Here is a 21605-nt window from a genome sequence, read left to right as displayed (position 1 = left end):
AGACAATTCCTGATTAAACAGGGTCTGGGTTTAAAGTCCTTCCTCTGGGTCTGGGGGTATTTGCAAAAAAAAAAAAAAAAAAAAAAGTTCAGTTTTCAGTTTTCCCAGTAAAAGGTTAGATTGGGTCAGTAAGGAGAGCGACCCCCAACGATTAAGCAGCAGGTACAGGAGAGGCGAGTATCTGCTCCTTAATGAAAGGTTAGGGGACTCGATGATTGGGCAGCTGTACAGAACTAAAAGTTAAAGTGCCCCCGAGTGTAGACCACCGAACACTCTTCTTTTAAATAATGTGCACATTTTATTAGAAAGTGACGTGCAATTTCCTACCATAAAGCAGCAAACCCTTAAACCCGGCATTCTAGAGCTTCCTATAGGCCGCGCTGTGAGGACGCTATCCCTGCTTGGGAACAGATGATTTCGACTGGCCCACCTGGGCTCAAGCAGGATGAGCTTTAATTCAGAACTCGTAAGACGGACTGCGGGGATCCTGCCAATAAAACAGGAAGGTGGTTAGGGAATTACTCCCATGACTGTCAGCCGTGAAGCCGAGCACTATGGGATCAGTGCAAAATAAAATCATGTGCCTGTGCCCTAAGCGGAAAAAAAAAAAAAAAAAAATACAAAAAAAAAATAATGAAAAATAGGAGAATTTAAACAAAAAACAAATCCTGTAATTCCTATACCTAGTGTATGACGTGGATAAGCTTTAAAAAATATGGGAAATAAAATCCATACCCAATATCGCACAGCCGCCCGAACCCAAACAGGGCTACGCTTATAACAGAATTAGAATTCCAGTGCTAAATATGGAGCAGTCACTTAGAACATCCCCCACGATTGCCATGGTAACTGCCCCACAGAAAATATGGCCCATAATATTGTGTTCTTCCAAAAACAGCTCCAACCCGGTTCCCAAGAGGAACAAAAACATACAGAAAAAAAGGAAAATACAAAATTAAAAATATGCAGTTTCTCCATTGTCTGCCTTTTTAGACACAATATTCAAATACACAAAAGTAACCCCCATAAGGAGCAGCCGCTTGAGTTTCGTTAGTTATTTCTTGATTGGGATATTCAGTAAACCAACAGAAATTTAACTCACGCTGACGATTTTCTATTTTTTCATAATTTTTCCTTCAGTCATTTAGCAGACGGCACTTTTAAGGAGAGAATGCCCGATATTAGCATTAACCTCACATAACAATATAGCTCTTTGCATTAAGAGCCGCTGAGAGGTCCATAGGGACATCACTGAACCAGTAACATGCTGGCAATAACGATAACCCTCCTCTGGGAGTAGGATCCTGCACAGACTCCTCCGCCTGTAGACACTTAACACCTCATCTGCCAGAGAGCTTTCCCTAAGCGCAGAATCTCGCTTTAACCCTGCAGAGTGCCAACGGCGGGTTACTGCGCTGCTAGACACAGCTTATACTTAGAAAGGCAAGAAAAGAAAAATGGAACACGTTGAAAGGACGTTTTATGCCCGAAATTCTAACCTTCCGAACATTTACGCCCGACGACGAGATGAAGACGATCGAATACTCAGAGTATTTAGAAGACAAGTAAATGAATATTAGATTTTAAACAGAATTATCTGATCTGAAAGCTACAAAGTCTCCAGCAGAAAGCAATCAGGGAATTTTTAACACGTAAAGGTTATCCCTACCATGAGCTTAATGCATCAGAGGGGACCTCTGAAAAGTGCAGCGATTAAAGGGTTAACAGATTCTCAGAGCAGATCAAAGCCCCGGATTCACTTCTTCAAAGAAGAATCCGGATCGGTGAAAACCTGATACAGGCCGTATCCGAGCTCGTCGATGTCTTCCTCCCTTAAACAAGAGAACAAGTTCACGTTGCCGTTGAAGTAGCCGGGCAGAAAGCCTTTGTCTAAGTAACCGATCAGTTCCTCCAACACCTGCAGGAATCGGTCGGCCAGAACGGGCTCCGTCCAATCGGATGTCTCGTTACTGAGGTGCAAGACGACGTTTCTCAAGCAGGTGGCCGGCAGCTGCCTCAGGGACGGGTTCTGTCGGCAGATTCCGTGGAGGATCTGGAGGCAGGGCAGCCTGACCCCCGAATCGGCGCCGTCCAGTTCCTGCAATAGCCTGGCTTCTTCGTTGTAGAAGCTTTGATGCCAGAGGTTTTCCGCGGGGGCATTAGGGTGGTGGTGGGCGAGGAGGACCGTGTCCTTGGCGGCCACCATTGGGAGGATGTGGATAATCATGTGGAAGTCGGAGTGGGTCACTTCCAGTTTAAGGTCATCGGGGGCTATAACTGGCTGTATGACGCACTCCAGCATGGTCCCGATCGCTGGCCAGTTGATGGATCCCACTAGAGTCTTGTGCAAGGATTCCACGACGGTCCTGGAGGAGAGGTATCCCCCAACCATGAACCTGTCCCAGGGGCTGCTGCCTCGGGCCGTGAATTCCATGTCCTCTCTCTTCACCATCCAAAACTGGGGCTCATTCAGGATAGTTTCGTGGCCCGGGATAAACCGCCACAGTTCTGGCTCCAAGACCAGAGGGAGCGTCAGGCCCGTGTGCTCCGAACAGCCGATGGGGAGACAGCTGCCTAGAGGGCCCCCTAGCTGAAGGGCAGAGAACGGCATCTCTGGGTGTTTGGCGCGCAGAAAGTCCTGTAGCTCCGCCACGATGTCGAGCACCAGCCGGCGTCCTGCCTGCTCCCGACGCTCTGAGGCGCCGGCGCAATGTCTGGAATAATCCAGCAGCCGCTCTTGCAGAGTGAAACAAATGGGGGCTTTTTTCAGTTCATCCGTGGGTTTATCCTGCTCGGCGCTCAACGGCTCTGAATGGGACAAAAAAAAAAAAAAAAAAAAATGAATAAGGAAAAAAAAAAGATAAACAAAAAGAACAACCCCCTCACTCTGTACAAATGACGCATCTGTTGAGCTACACTCAGTAGCTGTTGAGTCGTGTCAGCAATCTCAGAGTCAAGCGAGCGGCTAAGCCGTCCACAATAACCCTGTCCGGTGGAGAAACTCATACTTTTGTCCAGCTGAACTTCATTACATTCTAGTCTAAAGCCGTGGGCTCATTTGATAATACAGCTAGTCCTCGGTGGTGGTGGGGGGGGGGTCTTTATTAGCCAGCCTGCGAATTTACTTTAGTACAGGACCGTCCAACCTGCGGCCCTCCAGCTGCTGCAGGACTACATCTCTCATACTCCTCAGCCAGCGGCTTAGCTGAAAGAGCATTATGGGAGATGTAGTCCTGCAGCAGCTGGAGGGCCGGCGGGTCGGACACCCCTGCTTTAGTATAAGCCGCGACACCCAAGCCAGGCCTAACATTTAAATATTTAACACAGAAGCCAATAGCTGCCCCTCATCCTGAAAGCCGCAGCGGCTCCCATGTCAGCGAATGGTTAAAGGAACTGCGTTATTTAAAGGGCTCTCGTTATTCGGTGAGGACGGACGTTCAGATAACATTATTCACGAGGGTAATTTGCAGCCGCGAGGCAAGGGTTGGGGGGCCGACCTGGAACTGGTTCGCCGGTCTCCTCCCGAGAAACAGGGACCCCGAGATCCATCCGCTTTGTCTTTCTGCTGAACTTGGGAGAGGTTTTCACCAAGACGGCTTCTTTCCACGTCTCCTCTAAGGATTTCTGCTCCGCTTTCTCATCCAGCTCTTTATCATCCGGAGGGGACGCTGCGCGATCAATGAGCTGCAGGCGGAAGGAGAGGAATAATCATAATTTATATATATTCATGGAGAACGGGGAAATTTCAAAGCGACCCCAAACTTTTGCGTGTATAAGAAGAAGAAAAAAAACCTCCCCTAAAGTAACACGGATCTATCTCCACTACCCGGAGTGGGGCGCCGTCACTCACCCGTTTCACGGCCAGTGTCGCGATGCCCAACATGGCGGCTCCTCCGACCCCGAGCACCAGCCGGGCATTGGCCAGCAGGAAATCCACCACGCTGCCAACCCCGTTGTCGTTCTTCTTGCCTTTCTTCTGGAGCTGCAGGTCGGCCATCTTCAAACTATCAAACTGCGCGAGGAGGAACAGAGAGAGTCCGTGAAGACGTCAGAACAGGACCGGCGCCGGGTTTTGCAAAAGCCCTGCGGGGGGGCGTCGCGTCAGCCTCATCGGTCGTCAGAAAGCAAACCCGATAAAAAGCTGCTTCCCGGTATCTTCCCGACCCCCAGTCGCCCAACAAACGCTGCGTTGTAATAGAACGGTGTGTGTGGGGGGGCATTTATGATGCATCTGGAAAGAATTTGCAGGGTCGGCTTTTCACGCGACCCGCCGGTGCCCCTCGGGGAGGGGGGGGGGTCAGGAAGCTGGACTCTCCGGGCGAGTAACATTTTAACGTTAACTTCTATCATTTACCCAATAAGTAACAGAATAACGTTACTGGCCGCTTTCAACTTATTATACATCTAGAAAACGGGATTTATAGTTATTTATCGATTTATATAGCACCACCATGCTCCGTAGCAGAGTACAATGGGTGAACAGGGCATTTGACAGGAAGAGGAGGTAAGGAGGGCCTTGATCCAAGGAGCTTACTATCTAGTTGCGTGCCCCATGGCTGGTTTATAGCTCCCTGGAGGAAGGGAAGCGCTTACTCGCCTGCGTGGACTCTGACACCGAGTATCAACTCACGAAGTAGATGCGTCTCATCAGGACTCGCTGCGAGATCTCTGGTTTAACCCATTCTGTCCCAATTTCCCTGCCTTTTGGTAACCGGACCGCTCAGGGCCACCAACTCTGACCCCCCCTAAAAGCACATCCTCGCCCTACTTGTTTGATGAGGCCCGGGGCCCATCAGACAGCCTAGAAGCGCATTGACTACAGCTTAGGGGCCCCCACAGCACACGGACCCCTTCCTGATCAGCTCTACAGAAAGAGGGGACACGCAACTTATTTAAATGCCCCAAACATGAGGCGACGGGGGAGGCGAGGGCAGCGGGAGGGCCGAACGGTGTCATCGCCTAAATATTTCACGCGGTTTGTGGACAACAGGTAGAGAGAGCGATCCAAAAAGGTGACTCACGAGTACTGACGACAGTCCCATTTACAATATAAAGTAACAGCCCCGGCTCAACCCCATCATATATATATATATATAAACCCAGGAGGCAGATCGGCCCCCATATGTAAAGACTCAAACCTTAATCAGTCATCGGCCTCGTCTTAGATTCAGGAGCCGTATGCCTATCCCATGCATGTTTAATCCCCTCACTGTATTACCCTCTACCACCTCTGCTGGGAGGCTGTTCCCCTTATCTACCACCCTCTCTGTGAAGTAAATCTTATCTCTGAGCCTCTATCACTGGGACTGGGCTGAGGGGTTATTTCAATCATGACATAAACAGGTAAATAACAGAAATATATCACACAGACATATAGAATGTATCATTATATTAACAAGCATTACATGTATGTGTCTTAGCATGTTACTCAGTCACATGTAACTTCCAGCACACATTCCTCACATGAATCTACATGTCAATGTTTTAACTCTTTGGGGTACATTCCCGACTCGTGACCCCCAGGAATGGCCCTGGCGGACACCATCCCACCCGAAGAGCCCAACTCACCTTAGCGCGCCCCTGCCTGTCAGGGCCTCTGCCCGGCTGCGCACTCACTGTCACCGCCGTTAGGCCTCTGCCCGCACTCACCCCTGAGCTATGTCCGGGAAGCTGCGAACTCATCTCCCTGACCAATCACCCAGCGCGTTCTATGGTAAACGGCCAATCAGCCTCTTCGAGCAAATGCTCTAACCAATCCACGGCCTCCTTGGAGAGGTCTGGCCAATAAAAAGAGGCTACAGTTAAAAACAGCCTGGCGAAAAGAGAAAAAAAGTTTCCTCAAAATAGAATCGATGCAGCCAATGAACGTCTTGCTCGCGAGAACGTCGCGCTGTCGTCATCAGGAGGGCCTCCATAATGAGTTCAACTTAACCCTTTCGGCGTTTCTTCAACTTTAAAATAATAGGTGTTAATGTATTATATGCAGCTTTCTGCATACTCAATAATAATAATCATTATAATAATATTAATAAACACTTCATCTAAATTTCACCGGAAAATGCTTTCTCTGAGTGACATCTGTCACATTGATTGACAGGTCTCTGTAACTTCAGATTAGTGTTCCTTGTGCCTCCCCCACCTCTGATTGACAGCTCTTCTGACAGCACCTTCTCTCTCACACATTCAGTAGTGATATTTGATTGTCAGCCTCCCCAACTTAATGGCCCTTAGTAACCCAGGACACCATACTGATTGACAGACTTCATGCTGATTGACAGCTCCCTTTTTAATCACCTTTATGTAACTTGTCAGACCCTCTGCTCATCGGTGCTGACTGACAGACCCATTCTAATTGCCAGTGTTTTTTGATGATTGACAGCTCCCATTCTGATTGACAGTCCCCGTTTTGATTGACAGCTTTTAGGATGTGAAATACTCGGCAGCTGGCGCTGGTTAGCAGGGACCTGTAACTGTTCTGATACTCTGTCCCAGTTCTCCGGCAATGAGAGAGTGAAGTGGGAGGGGCCTCCCTGCCTGCATGGTTGGTTGTCTCCTGCGGGGGGGCTGTACCTTAGGGAGGGTGGGGCTCTTCGTGTTTGGCTGACGGGAGGGGGCGTGGTTTGGCCGCTTCCTGCTGCTAAGTATAGTCCGAGTCAGACAGGAACACCCTGGCACCGGAACATGGCGGCCACCGGGGTGCTGCCCTTCATCAGAGGGGTGGACCTGAGCGGCAACGACTTCAAGGTGAGGGGGGGGCAGAGGCTTGGGGTATTAAAAAGGCCAGGGAGATAGGGCTAGGGGCAGAAAGGGGGCAAGAATGGGTCCGGGGGCGCTGGGCAGGGCTTACCGGGGTAAGTGAGGGGTGGGTTCATAGCAAGGGGAGGGGTGTCTTTTTTAACTTAATAGTTAAAACTACAATTCCCATCATCCATATTGGCAAAGTCATGGGGGGGTATAGTAATCGACAGCTGAGACTGATGAGAGTTGTATCCCAGAGAATAGGCATGCTGCAGTGTATAGTGGTGCTGAGTCCCTCCCACCCTCTGTCACTGCCTTATATTTAGTCCATCATGGCATGGTGACCCCAGGGGCAGCAGCTGGTGAGACTCAGGAGTGCAGGTGCTTAGCAACAGGACAACCAGGAGGGGCAGAAAGCTCCATTATTTTCTAAGAATAAGAGTTTTTAATTATTTTGCAGAATCTGCATTCTACTCCCTGCAACAAAGGGTTAACATTAAAGTGTACTTTGTTACAAAGAGTGGCTACGGCTTCTGACTGACACCCTGCAATGAAGGGTTAATTATTAATTGTCTGTAATGCAATATAATGAACCCTCTCCTTCCATAATACAGGGACTGCTGGCAGGGTTTGGGGAGCCGGGGTGGCATCTGGTTTGGGCAGCGCCTGCCCCACCCCGGGGTGATTCACCCAGATCGTTATTGGTGGAAAGCGGCTCACGATTGTTGTTTAAAAATAGCTTCTGGTTTGAAAAGCAATCTTATCACCTCGGCTGCCGGGGGGAACGCGTCTCCTGATTGGATCATTCTGATGGTTGCTATGGCGACAAGACAACTTTTTAGACTTGCTAGTTATACCAATATAACCTCCGATGAGAATATGTATAAAACCATGATTTTGCGTCAAATGGTCTTATTCCCATAGCAACCAAAAGAAAGGTCCAGTCAGCCGGAGCATCCCGTCGGTTGTTATGGTGATGAGGCAAAATGTTACGGGAGAACTTGAAACACTGTCACAGGCAACAAAATTAATTAATGTTTAAGGGTTTACCGCAGAAAAATGGGCTGACTAGAAGGGGCCAAATGGGGCCGATCTTCCGGCAGGTTCTATGTTTCTATTATACCTAATCGCAGGCAGGCAATGTGTTGGTTCTGTAACTTGTCTGCTTGCAGTCAGGTGTAAGTTAAAAATCACAGAAGCAAAGAACGCAGAGGCCATGTTTCGTTATCATTTTTTGTAGTTTATAGGATACAGTTTGTCGTTGCCCCTCTTTTTTAAATAATTTTTGAGATGACATCACATCTTTGAGGTGACATCGTGTTTAAGATTTAACCATTGTCTGGGAAGTTGTAGAATTCCACCTGTTACATCACCTGAGGCCGTTATTTTCTTTTCCTCTCCTCCGAGAGGCGCGCGACCCTCTGAACGTGTGTCTTTGGTGCTGACCCGCGCCCGTTCCGTGTCTCTCTTTTCCAGGGAGGATATTTCCCGGAACACGTGAAGTCTATGACCAGCCTGCGATGGCTGAAGCTGAACCGGACGGGGCTGTGTTACTTGCCCGAAGAGCTGGCGTCGCTGCAGAAGCTGGTGAGATAAAGCTGTGTGAGAATGGGGGGGTGATCGGTGTCGGCTCTGTCTGCCCCCATACAAGAATCCCCCCCCACACACACACACACCATGCATTTAAAGGGGGCCCTCGGCCATCATACCCACACGAGTGTCCCTTTAAGCTCTCCCGGGCTTCACAACCCGGACCGTTAACGGCATCCCCCTCAATCGGAAACGGTTCCCAAAATAACCAAAGCCCTTTATCCGTAGAGCCCGGGACTTATATCCTGGCGCCTCATCTAAGGGGGGTTTGGTAACCGCGCATGACTTATTCCTCCCCCGCAGGTACAGCCGTGGCGAGAGAGAATCTCCTGCCGGAATGCGCGGACTGTTACTTTCTAATCCTAATTCTCGTTACTTTTTTCGAGCGTAAAGTTTTCCGTTTATTCCGGAGAACGCCCGGCTGGTGCAGATGTTTGAGAGAACTTGGCAAATGTTTACGGTTTGGGGGTCTCAGACTCGCCTTCTATGTTTAAAAGGATGGTATTTTTATCCCCGTGTGTAGGAGCATCTGTCGGTGAGCCACAACAGCCTGACGACGCTACACGGAGAACTCTCCACTCTCCCCTGCCTCCGGGTGAGTACGCGACTCCCACTCGCAGACAACGCAAGCTTGGATCACAAAGCGCGATAGGGGGAGAGGTCGTTGAAGAGTTAACCGCTCTCCTTCCATACCGCTCTGGCTCTGCAGTGGTTAATCTTCCCTGGTGTCAGGCTGGAGAGGTCCTTTCCGCTCCAGGTCTCTGTTAATTCTTAGGGGAAGTGACTAAACCGGTTCTCCAGACCTCTCTTCCTGTATGGTTAATGGGGTTTCACCACGCCTGTCCCTCCCGGACGCGGTAAAAACACACGTGCAGGGGCGGCACCCACAGCTCACTGTTTACATACATTTGTAATATACATACATGCCGTGTAAAATCCGTGACGTCCATTACTTGAATGAATCAACATATAATTAGACTTAGCGGTGCGTGTGTCAAGAGAAATGCATGTGAAAGGGACCCGTCATCCGAAATAAAAAAAAAATTGTTTTCTAAATATATAATAACGTTGTGTTTTAAAACAGTATATGACGTAGCGCGGGGGTCCCTGTTTATTTTTTCTTCATATGCTTGTTTAACTTTAGTTTTACTGATCTTAAATCCTGGCGTGTGTGCAGCCATTTTGCTTCTGGAAGCCCCGCCCACCTCTTCTGTCCATGCAGAGCGGTCACTGCTGGATGCTTCCCGGTGATATCCACCTGCCTGCCCCAACTCAATTCCACCTGATAAAGCCCAACTTACATACACCTCTGGCAGCTACTTGACTCACACAGGTTTATGGGAGTTGGAGTTCCGTCCCGTGTTTTCTTATCCTGCCATTGGTTGATCAGCTCTGTTGTAGATTGAATTAACCATTTCCTCCATTTCTTCATTTTTTTTTTTTTATTTTTTTTTTCCAGGCAATTGTGGCTCGAGCCAACAGCCTTAAGAATTCAGGGATTCCTGATGAGATATTTAACCTGGATGACCTCTCCGTGCTGGTAGGTGAAAAAAAGTGTATATTGGTATATTCCACGTGCTCCCAATTCACTTTTTTTTTTTTCACTTAATTTTGTATTGGCCTTACCTTCAAATATCTTGAATTAAATATTAAAGCTTAGGATAAAAAAAATTACTTGCATTTTGCTGAGCTGAGCTTCCCCCGCAGCCGATAGGAACTTTTAAGGAGAAACATTTTTTTTTGTTTGTTTTTTTAACGGTACCTCCTAAATCTTTCATATTCCATAAATTGGGGAAGGATAGAAAATCGTATAAAATTACCAATCTTTTAAGCCTATTTTACGCCGAATACCGACGCGTTTCCTTTTGCAGGACCTCAGTTACAATCAGCTGACCGAGTGTCCGCGGGAGCTGGAGAACGCCAAGAACATGTTGGTCCTTAACCTAAGCCACAACAGGTGAGAGGTCAAAGGTTATGCATCATTCCGCTACTTAAAGCGGTAGAACCACATGTTCCCAGACGATGCCTTTGATGTGCACAACCCCAAGAGATCCCGTGTAAAGCAGCGACGTTCTGCAGAACATAAGCTTTTGTTACAGTGTGTCTTAGACGCTCTAGAAGCGACCATTGCCACTTCCCTCTTTCTCTGTTCTAGATCTCCATTACAAAGCAGAGGACGTGTTACATGAAATGCATGATCAGAACCCTGATTATGTATCTTTTTTTAAAAAAAAATTCTATTGTTTCTCAGCATCGACAACATCCCGAACCAGCTGTTCATCAACCTGACGGACGTTCTGTATCTGGATCTCAGCGATAACAAGCTCGACAGTTTACCCCCTCAGATGAGACGTCTGGTGCATTTACAGACCCTCATCCTCAATAACAACCCCCTGATGCATGCGCAGCTCAGGTTAGAAATCCGGGTCGCCTCCTCTTGCATGGCGGCTAGTGGCAGGGGCAGCTGGGGCGGGGGTTGGGGGGGGTTATTACGTTATAATTAAATGGCCTCCCGTCCCTTTAAACAGGCAGCTTCCTGCAATGATCGCCCTACAGACCCTGCACCTCAGGAATACTCAGCGCACACAGAGCAATCTACCCACCTCCTTGGAAGGCCTGACTAATCTATCAGGTAACATAACTGTATTCTAGGCTGATGTTTTATAGGGGGGGGGGGGGGGTCTGTGCCCTTAAACTTTGGGGACAATTCACAGAATTTTTATAAACGACTCGTCCTTTACGTCATACGTGTCTTTCCTGTGTGGCAGACGTGGACCTTTCCATGAATGACCTGACACGTGTTCCCGAGTGCCTCTATACCCTGACCAACATAAAGCGTCTGAACCTCAGCTCCAATCAGATTTCAGAGCTGTCCCTCTGCATCGACCAATGGACGCAGCTCGAGACGCTCAACCTGTCCCGCAACCAGCTGACCTCTCTGCCCGTACGTAGGGGCCGCGTTCGCTTTGTTGCCTTATCAGCGGCGTAGCGACAGAAAAGCAGAGTCCCCGTGGCTATTTAAATGTAGTTCCCATGAACCACAGCCGGAAAAGGGGATGATGGGAATTGTAGTTCAACAATGCCAGAATGTCCTCTTCCGGGGAGGTACTTGGCTTCTAGCAGCGAGGTAGCGCAGGCAATAAATGTTGGCTTCTCTCTCGTTTCGCAGTCGGCCGTCTGCAAGCTGTCTAAGTTAAAGAAACTCTATCTGAATTCCAACAAGCTGGACTTTGACGGAATCCCCTCCGGAATCGGCAAGCTGGGCAACCTGGAGGAGTTCATGGCTTCCAACAACAACCTGGAGCTCATCCCGGAAAGCCTGTGCAGGTAACGAGAGAAAGAGATCCCCGGTCGGGGGGCGTTTGAGGCGGATTCCGGTTACTCGGTTCAGGTACCGCTGACTGCCTCCGATACCCCTGACAAGGCTAATGATTTGCCCCCCCTAGGTGTGGCAAACTGAAGAAGCTCGTGCTGAACAAGAACCGTCTGGTCACCCTTCCGGAAGCCATCCACTTTCTGGCCGAGCTAGAGGTTCGTGAATCCTACACCATTCAGCCGGGGGGGGGGCAGTCTCTTTCTGGGCCAAATCTTCTAAACCCAAGAGATGGGTTATGGGGTAGTAAACGATAACCACAGGTAGAGGTCCTGTTTAAATGATTTGGGTCAGCAGGAGCAGCTTCTTCGTTTGCTCAAATGTCAACTAGGAGTTAATTTAAACTCTGTCGGTCTGACGGACGCCCAGCTTGACCCAAAACGTTAAGAGGTTTGCGATGCCGATGGCGCCCGGCGACAACTCAACTGGAGTTGACTTAGTCGAGTGGTTTTGAATGAAGACGGTTACGTCTAATGCTGTAATTAATCGATTAGACCGAGGACCTGGGTTTATGGGCGAATGATTAACGTGAAGCTCTCTTTTTGTTGCCTGTCCCCCCCCCCCCCCGACCAATCCCTATCGGGCAGGTCCTAGATGTCCGCGAGAACCCCAACCTGGTGATGCCCCCCAAACCAGCCGAACGCACCTCCGAATTCTACAACATCGACTTCTCGCTGCAGAACCAGCTGCGTCTCGCTGGAGCGTCTCCCGCCACCGTAGCTGCAGCGGCCGCCGCGGGGGGTATGAATTTTTATTATTTTAAGCTCATTAAGCGGTGTTTCCGCACATTTTAGGGGATTTACTACAGCTTGAATAAATATATTGTTAGACACCTAAATAAGTGATGTTCTATATGTACAGCTTTTAAAATTGGTCTGGTATTTCCAAGAAAAGGCCATTCACGGTCTGGGGAGGAATAATATTTTTGTTTTAATTATATTATATATCTATTGTTTTTTTTTAAAAAATATATAACTCGATGTAGAAAAAAATGTGAGTATTTATTGTGTTTTTATGAATAGGAAGTGCAGCCAAGGACCCGTCTGCCAGGAAGATGAGACTGCGCAGGCGCAAGGACTCGACGCAGGATGATCAGGCCAAGCAAGTGCTAAAGGGGATGTCGGATGTGGCCGAGGAGAAGAATAAGAAGATACAGGTGAGGTGGACCTGCAGCGTAGCTGGAAAAAAAGATACATCATGAAGAGCCAACCCCACTGAGCTTCTGCTGCAGGGAGAGCTTGGCTGGCCCCGTATAATGTATAATTTAAATCAGTGAGAAGTCTCCTTACACATTGAGTTATACATTATACGGGGTCAGCTTAGCACTTATTGCCATTGGTGGCTTTCATGATGAAGAGCAGAGTGCTGGAGTTGACCCCACAGCTCTCCCTTTAGTGAATGCACCCCCTTTGTGTCTATTCATTGTGGGGGGGTTCCCTCCGGCAGGAGAACGGTGACATGAAGTACACGGACTTGAAGACCAGAAAGTGGGATCAGAGCCTGGAGAAGCCCCCACTGGATTATTCCGAGTTCTTCCTGGAAGATGTGGGGCAAATCCCGGGAGTAACCGTCTGGCAGATCGAGAACTTTATTCCGATTCTGGTGGACGAGGCGCTCCACGGGAAGTTCTACGAGGCCGACTGCTATATAGTACTGAAGGTGAGGGAGTGGAGTGTTAGCTCCATGGGTTAGTTGGTTTATGTTGAGCTCAGCTGATCTAATGGTCCGTCCGTCCGTCCCCCCCCCCCGCATTGTTTAGACGTCGATGGACGATAACGGCGCTCTCCGCTGGGAGATTTACTACTGGATCGGACAGGAGACCTCGCTTGATAAAAAGGCTTGTTCTGCAATCCACGCCGTCAATCTACGCAACTATTTAGGGGCCGAGTGCCGGACCATCCGGGAGGAGATGGGAGACGAGAGCGAGGAGTTCAGCCAGGTGAGAGGAGGCCGGAGCCTGATCTCTCCGAGGGAAGCCGGGGGGTCCGAGGCGAGGGAAGCCCGGGGCTTCGAGGCGAGGGAATGTGAGGGAAGCGGGGGCTTCGAGGCGAGGGAATGTGAGGGAAGCGGGGGCTTCGAGGCGAGGGAAGCCGGGGGGCTTCGAGGCGAGGGAATGTGAGGGAAGCGGGGGCCCGTTTGGCCCGTTAACCACCGTGGGTGTTTCATTTATTTATTTGTAATTTTCCAGGTTTTTGATAACGAGATCTCCTATATCGAAGGAGGGTCAGCCAGCGGGTTCTACACAGTGGATGATGCTCAGTATATCACCAGGTGAGAACAAAAAATAACCGGTCGCATGTTACGACTTTTACCAAAACCCTGCGTTTCGCTATTAATTAATTAATTAAAGGGTTTTGGAAAAGGGACACCCGTCTTATTCCTTTTGATAAATATGATGACCCCTGACCTTGTGGTTCAGAAGATGGCCGTGTTACGGCCTGTCGATTACATATAAATATATTTATATTCTATATAGAAACCATTGTGTCGCCATCCCCGTCTTACCTCTGCTTTTCTCCGCAGGCTGTACCGGGTCTACGGCAAGAAGAACATCCGCCTGGAACCGATGCCCCTGAAATCTTCGTCTCTAGACCCCCGGTTTGTATCTCTTCTTCATACGTTTCTTTAGCGTGGTGTCCCCTGCTTGGACAGGTCCCCCGCTCACGCGTTGCCGTGTTTTTGGTTTCAGGTTCGTGTATCTTCTGGATCACGGTTTGGAGATTTATATCTGGAGGGGCGGTCAGGCCACCCTGAGTAACACCACCAAAGCCAGGTGAGGTTTATCGCGGTCTGATCGCCGCCAAACCGGCCCATTGGGAGCGTCTGGGACCCCCCCAAGCGACTATGGTGGAACATCACCTGTAGGGCTTGCATCGTGATCGTAGCCTCTAGACCCAGACCTTGCACCTTCTTAGAAGCCCCTCTTTCCTATAATTGCCCTCCCCTTTGCCGTGTGCCTCCCCTATTAAATGTAGGCATAAGAGGGGTTTCTTGCGGCAAACAACAAGCTGTATGTGGGGGGCCGCTGACAATTCCCCGTTCCCCCTCGCAGGCTCTTCGCTGAGAAGATCAACAAGAACGAACGAAAGGGCAAAGCGGAGATCACTCTGCTCGCGCATGACCAGGAGACCCCTGAATTTTGGGAGCTACTTGGGGGGCAGCCCGAGGAGATCAAACCCTGTGTCCCCGACGACTTCCAACCGGCGCGCCCTAAACTCTACAAGGTACGATATCTCCACGTGACCCCCCCCCCCGTGAATGACCCGGTCTCTAGGGGTATATTTTACAGTGAGAGTAGTAAAACTACGGCATTCACGACAAAGTGCCGCGGGTGGTCTGCATCTCCGGGGGGTGTTTGTATGTAGCGGTACGTTTATTGGCGACTAGTGTTTATATTTTTCCATATAAACACTATATGGTTGTTTTTTGTATATTTTGGCTCACCTGGTAATCCCCCTTAGGTTGGGCTCGGCTTGGGATACCTGGAGCTGCCGCAGGTGAACTACAAGATTTGTGTCGAACACAAGAAGAGACCCAAGATCGACCTTCTACCCGAAATGCGACTGGTCAGTGAATTTCCAGGCTTTTTTGGAGGATTTACGTTTGTTTTTTTTCATGCTTTCAGGGCCTAGAAGCCCTCTGGGTGCCGGAGCCGGGCTTGACGTGTTACCATCCGGTGCACGTGCCGGGGTCTCATTCCGCCGTACCTTTCCCCGCAGATCCAGAGCCTTCTGGACACCAAGTGTGTCTATATTCTGGACTGCCACTCCGAGGTCTTCATCTGGATCGGCCGGAAGTCGTCCCGCTTGGTCCGCGCGGCCGCTCTGAAGCTGGGGCAGGAGCTCTGCGGGATGCTGCATCGCCCCAAACATGCCATGGTGATCCGGAACCTGGAGGGCACAGAATGCCAGGTACCCCGACGTCCCCGGACGACCGCAGCGTGGGGGGGGGGGGTTAAGAAGCTGAGATGTGACGCTTAAGGACTTCTTCCTCTAATTTACCGCCAGGTGTTCAAGTCTAAGTTCAAGAACTGGGACGACGTCCTAAAGGTGGATTATACCAGAAACGCCGAGACCGTGAAGCAGAACGAAGGCTTGGTGGGCAAAGTGAAGAAGGACGCTGAAAAGAAGGATCAGATGAAGGCCGACCTAACTGCCCTGTTCCTCCCTCGCCAGCCCCCAATGCCCATTGCAGAGGTGAGAACATTTTTTGCCTTTACCACCAGGGGGCAGCATCACCCATTAGGAACAATGCATTGTGAGCCTATACATGTTTGGGCTTTTTTCATGAAGGGGTTAATTGCTGATCTGACCCAGACCATACATGTCACAGGTCTATACGGTAAATTAACCCATGCATGATGTTTACAGATCCTTATGCTTTGTCAAGTTATGTTACGTACTAATGTCTTGTTTACCCATTGTACGGCACTATGGACTATGATAGCGATATAAAACCCTATAAATAATAAAATAATGCGTTAGAAACATTCCGCATACGGCACCCTCTGGTGGTTATGTCGGCATTTAACTCCTGCACCCCTAGGCTGAGCAGCTGACCGAGGAGTGGAACGAGGATCTGGATGGAATGGAGGGATTTGTTCTGGAAGGAAAGAAGTTTGCGCGACTCCCCGAGGAAGAGTTTGGACACTTCCACACTCAGGACTGTTACGTGTTCCTGTGCCGGTAAGAATCCAACGGCCCCACAGCTCCCATGACCCTCAGCCAGCCAGTGACATGATGATGAGAGTTGCGGTTTCTGCGATTCTGATAAAAAATAAATTAAAAAAATCTGATTTTTTAAATCTCATTGATTTATAAATATTCTTCAAATTTTATCACCCCCCCCTGTACACCCCCGTTGCATCTTTTCATCTTCCCCCAAAATGCAAAATGTATTTCTTGCCCTGTTTTAAGAGCTTGCAGACGATTTGGTGACCTGGGCAGCAAAGGGTGTTTGTGGTGGAACCAGGGGGGCTAGAAGGAGCTTCAGGGTATTAGTCGAGGTAGTCCGGTAATGCGGCGCCCGGTCTGACCAGTAACCATAACCTCTGACCCTCACCAGGTACTGGGTGCCGATCGAACACGACGAAGAGGAGGAACAACAGAGCAAGAAGAGGAAGGTCACCGGCGACGAGGACGACGACGGTGATGAAGAGGAGGAGGAGGAGAAGCAGCCGGAAGAAGACTTCCAGTGCGTCGTGTACTTCTGGCAGGGCCGAGAAGCCTCCAACATGGGCTGGCTGACCTTCACCTTCAGCCTGCAGAAGAAGTTCGAGAGCCTCTTCCCGGGGAAGCTGGAGGTCTGTTCATTCCGCGGGGTAGATTATTGGGGTCCCGGCGGCTGTTGGGTGGATGTAGCCCCCCCCCCCACACACACACAATGGAGTGGAAAGGAGCAGCACCTGTCTATGGTGAAATGTTCTGCGACTCCTCACCCCGCTTCCTTTAACCCTTTCCGGTAGGTGGTCAGGATGACGCAGCAGCAGGAGAACGCGAAGTTTCTGTCTCATTTTAAGAGAAAATTCATAATCCACAAGGGGAAGCGGAGGACGCGGGACGTCGGGCTGCAGCCGAGCCTCTACCACATGCGGACCAACGGGAGCGCCCTGTGTACCCGGTACGGGAGAGCCGACTGTCCGACCTCATCGGCCGGGCTTCTCAGCCGGGGTTTTACTTCCTGGCCATTAGACTCCCGCTGAATGCCAGGCGGTGTTACTATGAGGCCGGTATATGTTACAGGAACACTCCAGCCATCGCGTTCACTTTAATGGGTTTGATGGCTGAGAGGTCCCTTTAAATCGTCACAATGTCCCCCCTGAAAATGCATGGGGGGTTCTGCAGAGTCGCCCCTCTGTGCTCCTGATGACATCAATGGGAGCGCTTTCCTGCCGCTTTATTGTAATTTAAAGTCCTCTCGACGTAAAGTGTCCCTTTTAAACGCGAGGCTCGTGATGTTTTTTGCGGGTAATATTCTCTTTTTCCGCCCCTGCAGGTGCATCCAGATTAACACGGACTGCAGCCAGTTAAATTCCGAGTTCTGTTATATTCTGAAGGTAAGTCGTGAGCGGCTTTGGGTCTCTGGGAACGAGAGCTTAATTCCTAGCCGTGGCGTTTGATAACCGGGGGGCTTCCAGCTGTCCGGCCCCTGAGAGCGACGAGTGAACCAGCCAATATGGAAATAACCCCCTGAAATACCCAGCCCTTCGGGGGTCTCCCAGCCCACCACGGCCGTTCTGGGGTTAATTGTTACTTTTTGTTTGTAAAGGTCCCTTTTGAAAGTATCGATAATCAAGGAATAGTCTACACCTGGGTGGGCCGGGCTGCGGACCCCGACGAAGCCAAGCTCGCGGAAGACATCATGAACCACATGTTTGATGACACCTACAGCAAGCAGGCGAGTACAAACCTGAGCTGACTCCCGGCAGAAGCCGCCATTCCCTTCATAGCCCCCCCCCCCCTAAAACGAGCCAGCGACGGCGCTTTATCCTCCTCCTCTGTGTATCGATGTAATATAGCGCTAGAAAGCTTTTCTTTTGCCTGAAACGTTATCCGTCCGTCAGTCCCGGCTCCGTAGATCCGTTGCAGGGAGAGGAAGTCGCGGTAGGTTTATTGAGCCAGATATGGCGGCAATAATCTAAAGACGACAAAGCGGATGGATTTCCCGTGAGAACGGAGGAGGGGAAATTCATCTAAACGCAAAGGGAGGAATTCTCTGAACGCAGCCGGAGTTTCTGTCCCTCCGACGGGATTTTGGACTCTTCCTCCATTGTCTGTAGATTTTTTTAATTATCCCCCCCCCCGTTTCCCACAGCCGTGGTTGGCGGATCTACAGATCTGGATTAACTACTCCGCTGCCAGTACCGTATTTAATCCGCTGCTCGATTGCCATTAACCGGCTTCGAGCTTTTAATAAGAAATTCCTGATTTTTGGGTCCGTGTTCATCGTTGTGTTTTTTTTAATAATCTCTTCTTTTTATAGCGATCTGAGTCGCCAACCTTTGAAATTCTCACTTTTCTTTTTTTTTTTCCTCCCCAGGTGATTAACGAAGGCGAAGAACCGGAAAACTTCTTCTGGGTCGGAATTGGAGGCCAAAAACCGTACGACGAGGACGCCGATTACATGAAATATTCCCGTCTTTTCAGGTGCGTGACGTCCTTCTGTCTGAAATCTCGCGCCTCTGGTCTAATTGTGAGCTTTCTCAGGGTATTTAGTTTAAAACATGGATTATTTTACCCCAGAAAATGACTTCTCCGCCAACGGGGAGGAATAATGAAGCAAATTACACCTGGGACTGTTTCTTATCAAGTTCCTGCCAATTTAACCCTACGTTTTCCCCCAGGTGCTCCAACGAAAAGGGTTATTTCTCGGTGTCGGAGAAATGCTCGGACTTCTGTCAGGATGACCTGGCCGACGATGACATTATGCTCTTGGATAACGGGAAGGAGGTAAGAGCCTCATCCGTCTATCGCCGCCAAAGATGACCCTGTGCGACCCAGCGGCGCCTTCCCCAATCCGGCTGTTTTACTTCATGGAATAACGCGCTGCAGAGAGTGTTCTGGACTAGGACTCCCGCCGGTCGCAGTGCATTGTGGGAGTTGTAGTTCATGAGCAGCTGGAGGCTCGCACGCTGCGGAAATCTGATTTGTAGAGAGACTTTCAATAAATCCGAGCCGGTGTTTTCTCTCTCTGTGTCGATGGGCGGCGGGTCCCTGTAACGACTCCGCATTCCCCCCCCCCCCCTCTTGATTCTTAACGTTTTCTTTCCAGGTCTACATGTGGGTCGGGACCCAGACCAGCCAGGTGGAGATTAAACTCAGCTTGAAGGCCTGCCAGGTACGTTTTGCGGTATAAATATTCAAAACAAAAGGAAAAAAAAAAAAATAATTTAAATGAGTTGCTTCTCTGGCCCCCCATTTTTTTTTTTTATTATTTGATTAGTCGTGGCTGCTGTGGCTACGGGGCGCATCCAGTCCTCGGGGCGGCGGAGTTTGCGGGGACAGCGATCTTTATATTGCTTTATATGGACCTTTTTAGAAGCGGCTTTTTGACAAATATACTGTTTTTGCTGTAAAATTTCATCAATAATCTTTTCCCGGCTCGTCCCCCCCCCGCCAGGTCTACATCCAGCACATGAGAGCCAAAGACCCGGAGCACCCGCGCAAACTGCGTCTGGTCCGGAAGGGCAACGAGCCGCACGCCTTCACCCGCTGCTTCCACGCCTGGGGTGCCTTCCGCAAGCCGCCGGCCTAGACCGCCTATTGCTCGGAGCTCTGGCCCGGGGGACCGCGCATGCCCCAGGTCTAAAGTCTTGGAGGCAGGAGGCCTGAAATTCTTCTGATCCTCCTCCCGCTGCTGGAATTGCTGAGACGCCCCGAGCGCCCCGGCGGGTACATCGTCTCTCCCTTCAAACATTAAACTTGCCCTGGCCCGGGCTTCACCGCCTGGGCGCCTTCTTCAGACGCCTCCCTCCGGACGCTCCTCGTCTGCCTGAACTCTGTCCGCGGATTCCATACAAATACAAGCGTTTTCTAAAACTCGTTCCCTTTTATGGCCGGGATCGCTAAACGTTTTTATTATTTAACCGAGATTTGGGTAAAAGTTCCTGTCTTTTGTATCTTGAATGGGTTTTTATTAAGGCACCGGCGGTTATTGGGGTGAAACGTTATTTAAAAGCCTCGCATCCACGTGCTTTCCTATTGCGGCGTAGCCCCCTTGATTTATACTAGAGGCTGAGATGGTCCGCGTGGGTTCGGGGGGCTCGTCGGTTTTCCGCACCCCCCCCCGGGGGGGCCTGTGCCTTTAAGGTGGGATGGGGTAGGTTTAATGGGTTTCGTGCACTGCCTTCATCTAGTAATTCACTTTTATGACCTTGCGCTATAGAAAGTAAGGTGATGCTTCGTTGCCCGGGATGGATGACTGAGGATAATGGGAGTTGGAGTACAAACGCACGCGTGTATTTTTAACACCTTCTATGCCAGAGGGTTGTGTCCTCGCTGCGAAGTGTAACGGAGCAGGCACATGGAGGGTTAACGGACTGTTTGAACCCACGCGTGACACCAGCCCACCCGTCTCGACGTACGGAGGGTTCCGGAAGCACGGCTGGGGATGGATAAATACTGTATGAGCTTTATTTTAATAAATTTGCACTTCACCATGTACGGAGTCCGTGTTCTGATTCCCGGGGGGTTATAATCTGACCCGGGGGTGTATTAAAGGGACGCTCCGGTGCTCCAGGTAGCCCGATATGCCCCAAAAAATAAAAGAACTTTGGCTCACGGAGAAGCTGCAGCCCCGGCAGACTGCTGTCTCCATCATTTCGATCCACCGATCAGATGCTTGAAGTCAACGGAAGCCATTTGTGTGCACAGAGCAGGGGTCTTCGACACCCCCCCGAGCTTACTGGAGGCAAGTAAAAACAATGCCACGCACCCCAAATGGCTTTAAGGCAGGGGAGAGGGGCAAATACATAGGAGGGCATGTGAAGTGTTCTCCATCCCAGTGCAGAATGAGGTCGGGGGGTGAATAAAGTGCCTATCCTGAAAGGTGGGGTAATGCTGAATTCCAGGGGGGGGATAATCCGCATATCTGGCCTAGGCTCTTATTTTACTTGTATTTGTTTGACTGTAAGTAACGGTGTCTGGCCACCCCGAGTGTCCCCTCATACTAACGAGCCAAGGGCCACTGAACCGCTATTTGTTTTCCTCTCTCCGCCCCGTGAGCCGTCTCTGCTTTTATATACACAACACAGAATTCGGAAAAGATAATAAAAATGCGAATACAGACCAAAAAAAAATTCTTTATTGCTCTTAATAAAAACAGTTTTATATCTAAACAAAAAAAATAAAAAATGAAATAAGATTACATTCTAAACAGAAAAATAAAATCCACGTAAACTGGATAA

General features: G+C 49.8%; 2 protein-coding genes across 3 annotated transcripts; one reads left to right on the top strand and one right to left on the bottom strand.

Moving 5' to 3' along the window:
* Positions 1-1756: 1756 nt before the first annotated feature.
* On the bottom strand, positions 1757-3997 carry LOC149285765 (mitochondrial dynamics protein MID49-like). The gene is made up of 3 exons (XM_089495042.1): positions 3851-3997; positions 3498-3684; positions 1757-2808 (listed from the first exon to the last, which is right to left on the bottom strand). Exons 1-3 carry the CDS (start codon positions 3995-3997, stop codon positions 1757-1759), a joined length of 1386 nt encoding a protein of 461 aa, XP_089351168.1.
* A 2684-nt stretch (positions 3998-6681) lies between these two features.
* LOC149285764 (protein flightless-1 homolog) lies at positions 6682-19954 on the top strand. 2 transcript variants are annotated; one of them, XM_089494906.1, is made up of 30 exons: positions 6682-6744; positions 8215-8325; positions 8852-8923; positions 9788-9868; positions 10200-10285; positions 10580-10741; positions 10857-10960; positions 11097-11272; positions 11498-11655; positions 11775-11859; positions 12289-12442; positions 12724-12857; positions 13148-13360; positions 13461-13640; positions 13890-13972; positions 14225-14299; positions 14391-14474; positions 14754-14925; positions 15163-15267; positions 15421-15612; positions 15709-15897; positions 16247-16386; positions 16766-17003; positions 17166-17320; positions 17696-17756; positions 17969-18097; positions 18740-18846; positions 19044-19149; positions 19472-19537; positions 19820-19954. In XM_089494906.1, exons 1-30 carry the CDS (start codon positions 6682-6684, stop codon positions 19952-19954), a joined length of 3816 nt encoding a protein of 1271 aa, XP_089351032.1. The 2 variants fall into 2 exon arrangements, with proteins under 2 accessions (XP_089351032.1, XP_089351033.1); XM_089494907.1 differs by lacking the exon at positions 10580-10741.
* The last annotated feature ends 1651 nt before the right edge of the window (positions 19955-21605 follow it).

Source organism: Sceloporus occidentalis, unplaced genomic scaffold (assembly GCF_023333645.1).
Source record: "Sceloporus occidentalis isolate IW3139 unplaced genomic scaffold, rSceOcc1.0.p SCAF_76, whole genome shotgun sequence".
NCBI lineage: Eukaryota > Metazoa > Chordata > Lepidosauria > Squamata > Phrynosomatidae > Sceloporus > Sceloporus occidentalis.
This window is presented reverse-complemented; position numbering and strand designations above follow the sequence as displayed.

Coding starts and splice junctions, on each gene's coding strand:
- LOC149285765 (XM_089495042.1), bottom strand. CDS start 3,997: ATGGCCGACCTGCAGCTCCAGAAGAAAGGCAAGAAGAACGACAACGGG. Junction 3,685..3,850: donor CGACACTGGCCGTGAAACGG/GTGAGTGACGGC, acceptor TTCCGCCTGCAG/CTCATTGATCGCGCAGCGTC. Junction 2,809..3,497: donor GACCGGCGAACCAGTTCCAG/GTCGGCCCCCCA, acceptor TGTCCCATTCAG/AGCCGTTGAGCGCCGAGCAG.
- LOC149285764 (XM_089494906.1), top strand. CDS start 6,682: ATGGCGGCCACCGGGGTGCTGCCCTTCATCAGAGGGGTGGACCTGAGC. Junction 10,286..10,579: donor CTTAACCTAAGCCACAACAG/GTGAGAGGTCAA, acceptor ATTGTTTCTCAG/CATCGACAACATCCCGAACC. Junction 17,321..17,695: donor GGGAGCGCCCTGTGTACCCG/GTACGGGAGAGC, acceptor CCGCCCCTGCAG/GTGCATCCAGATTAACACGG.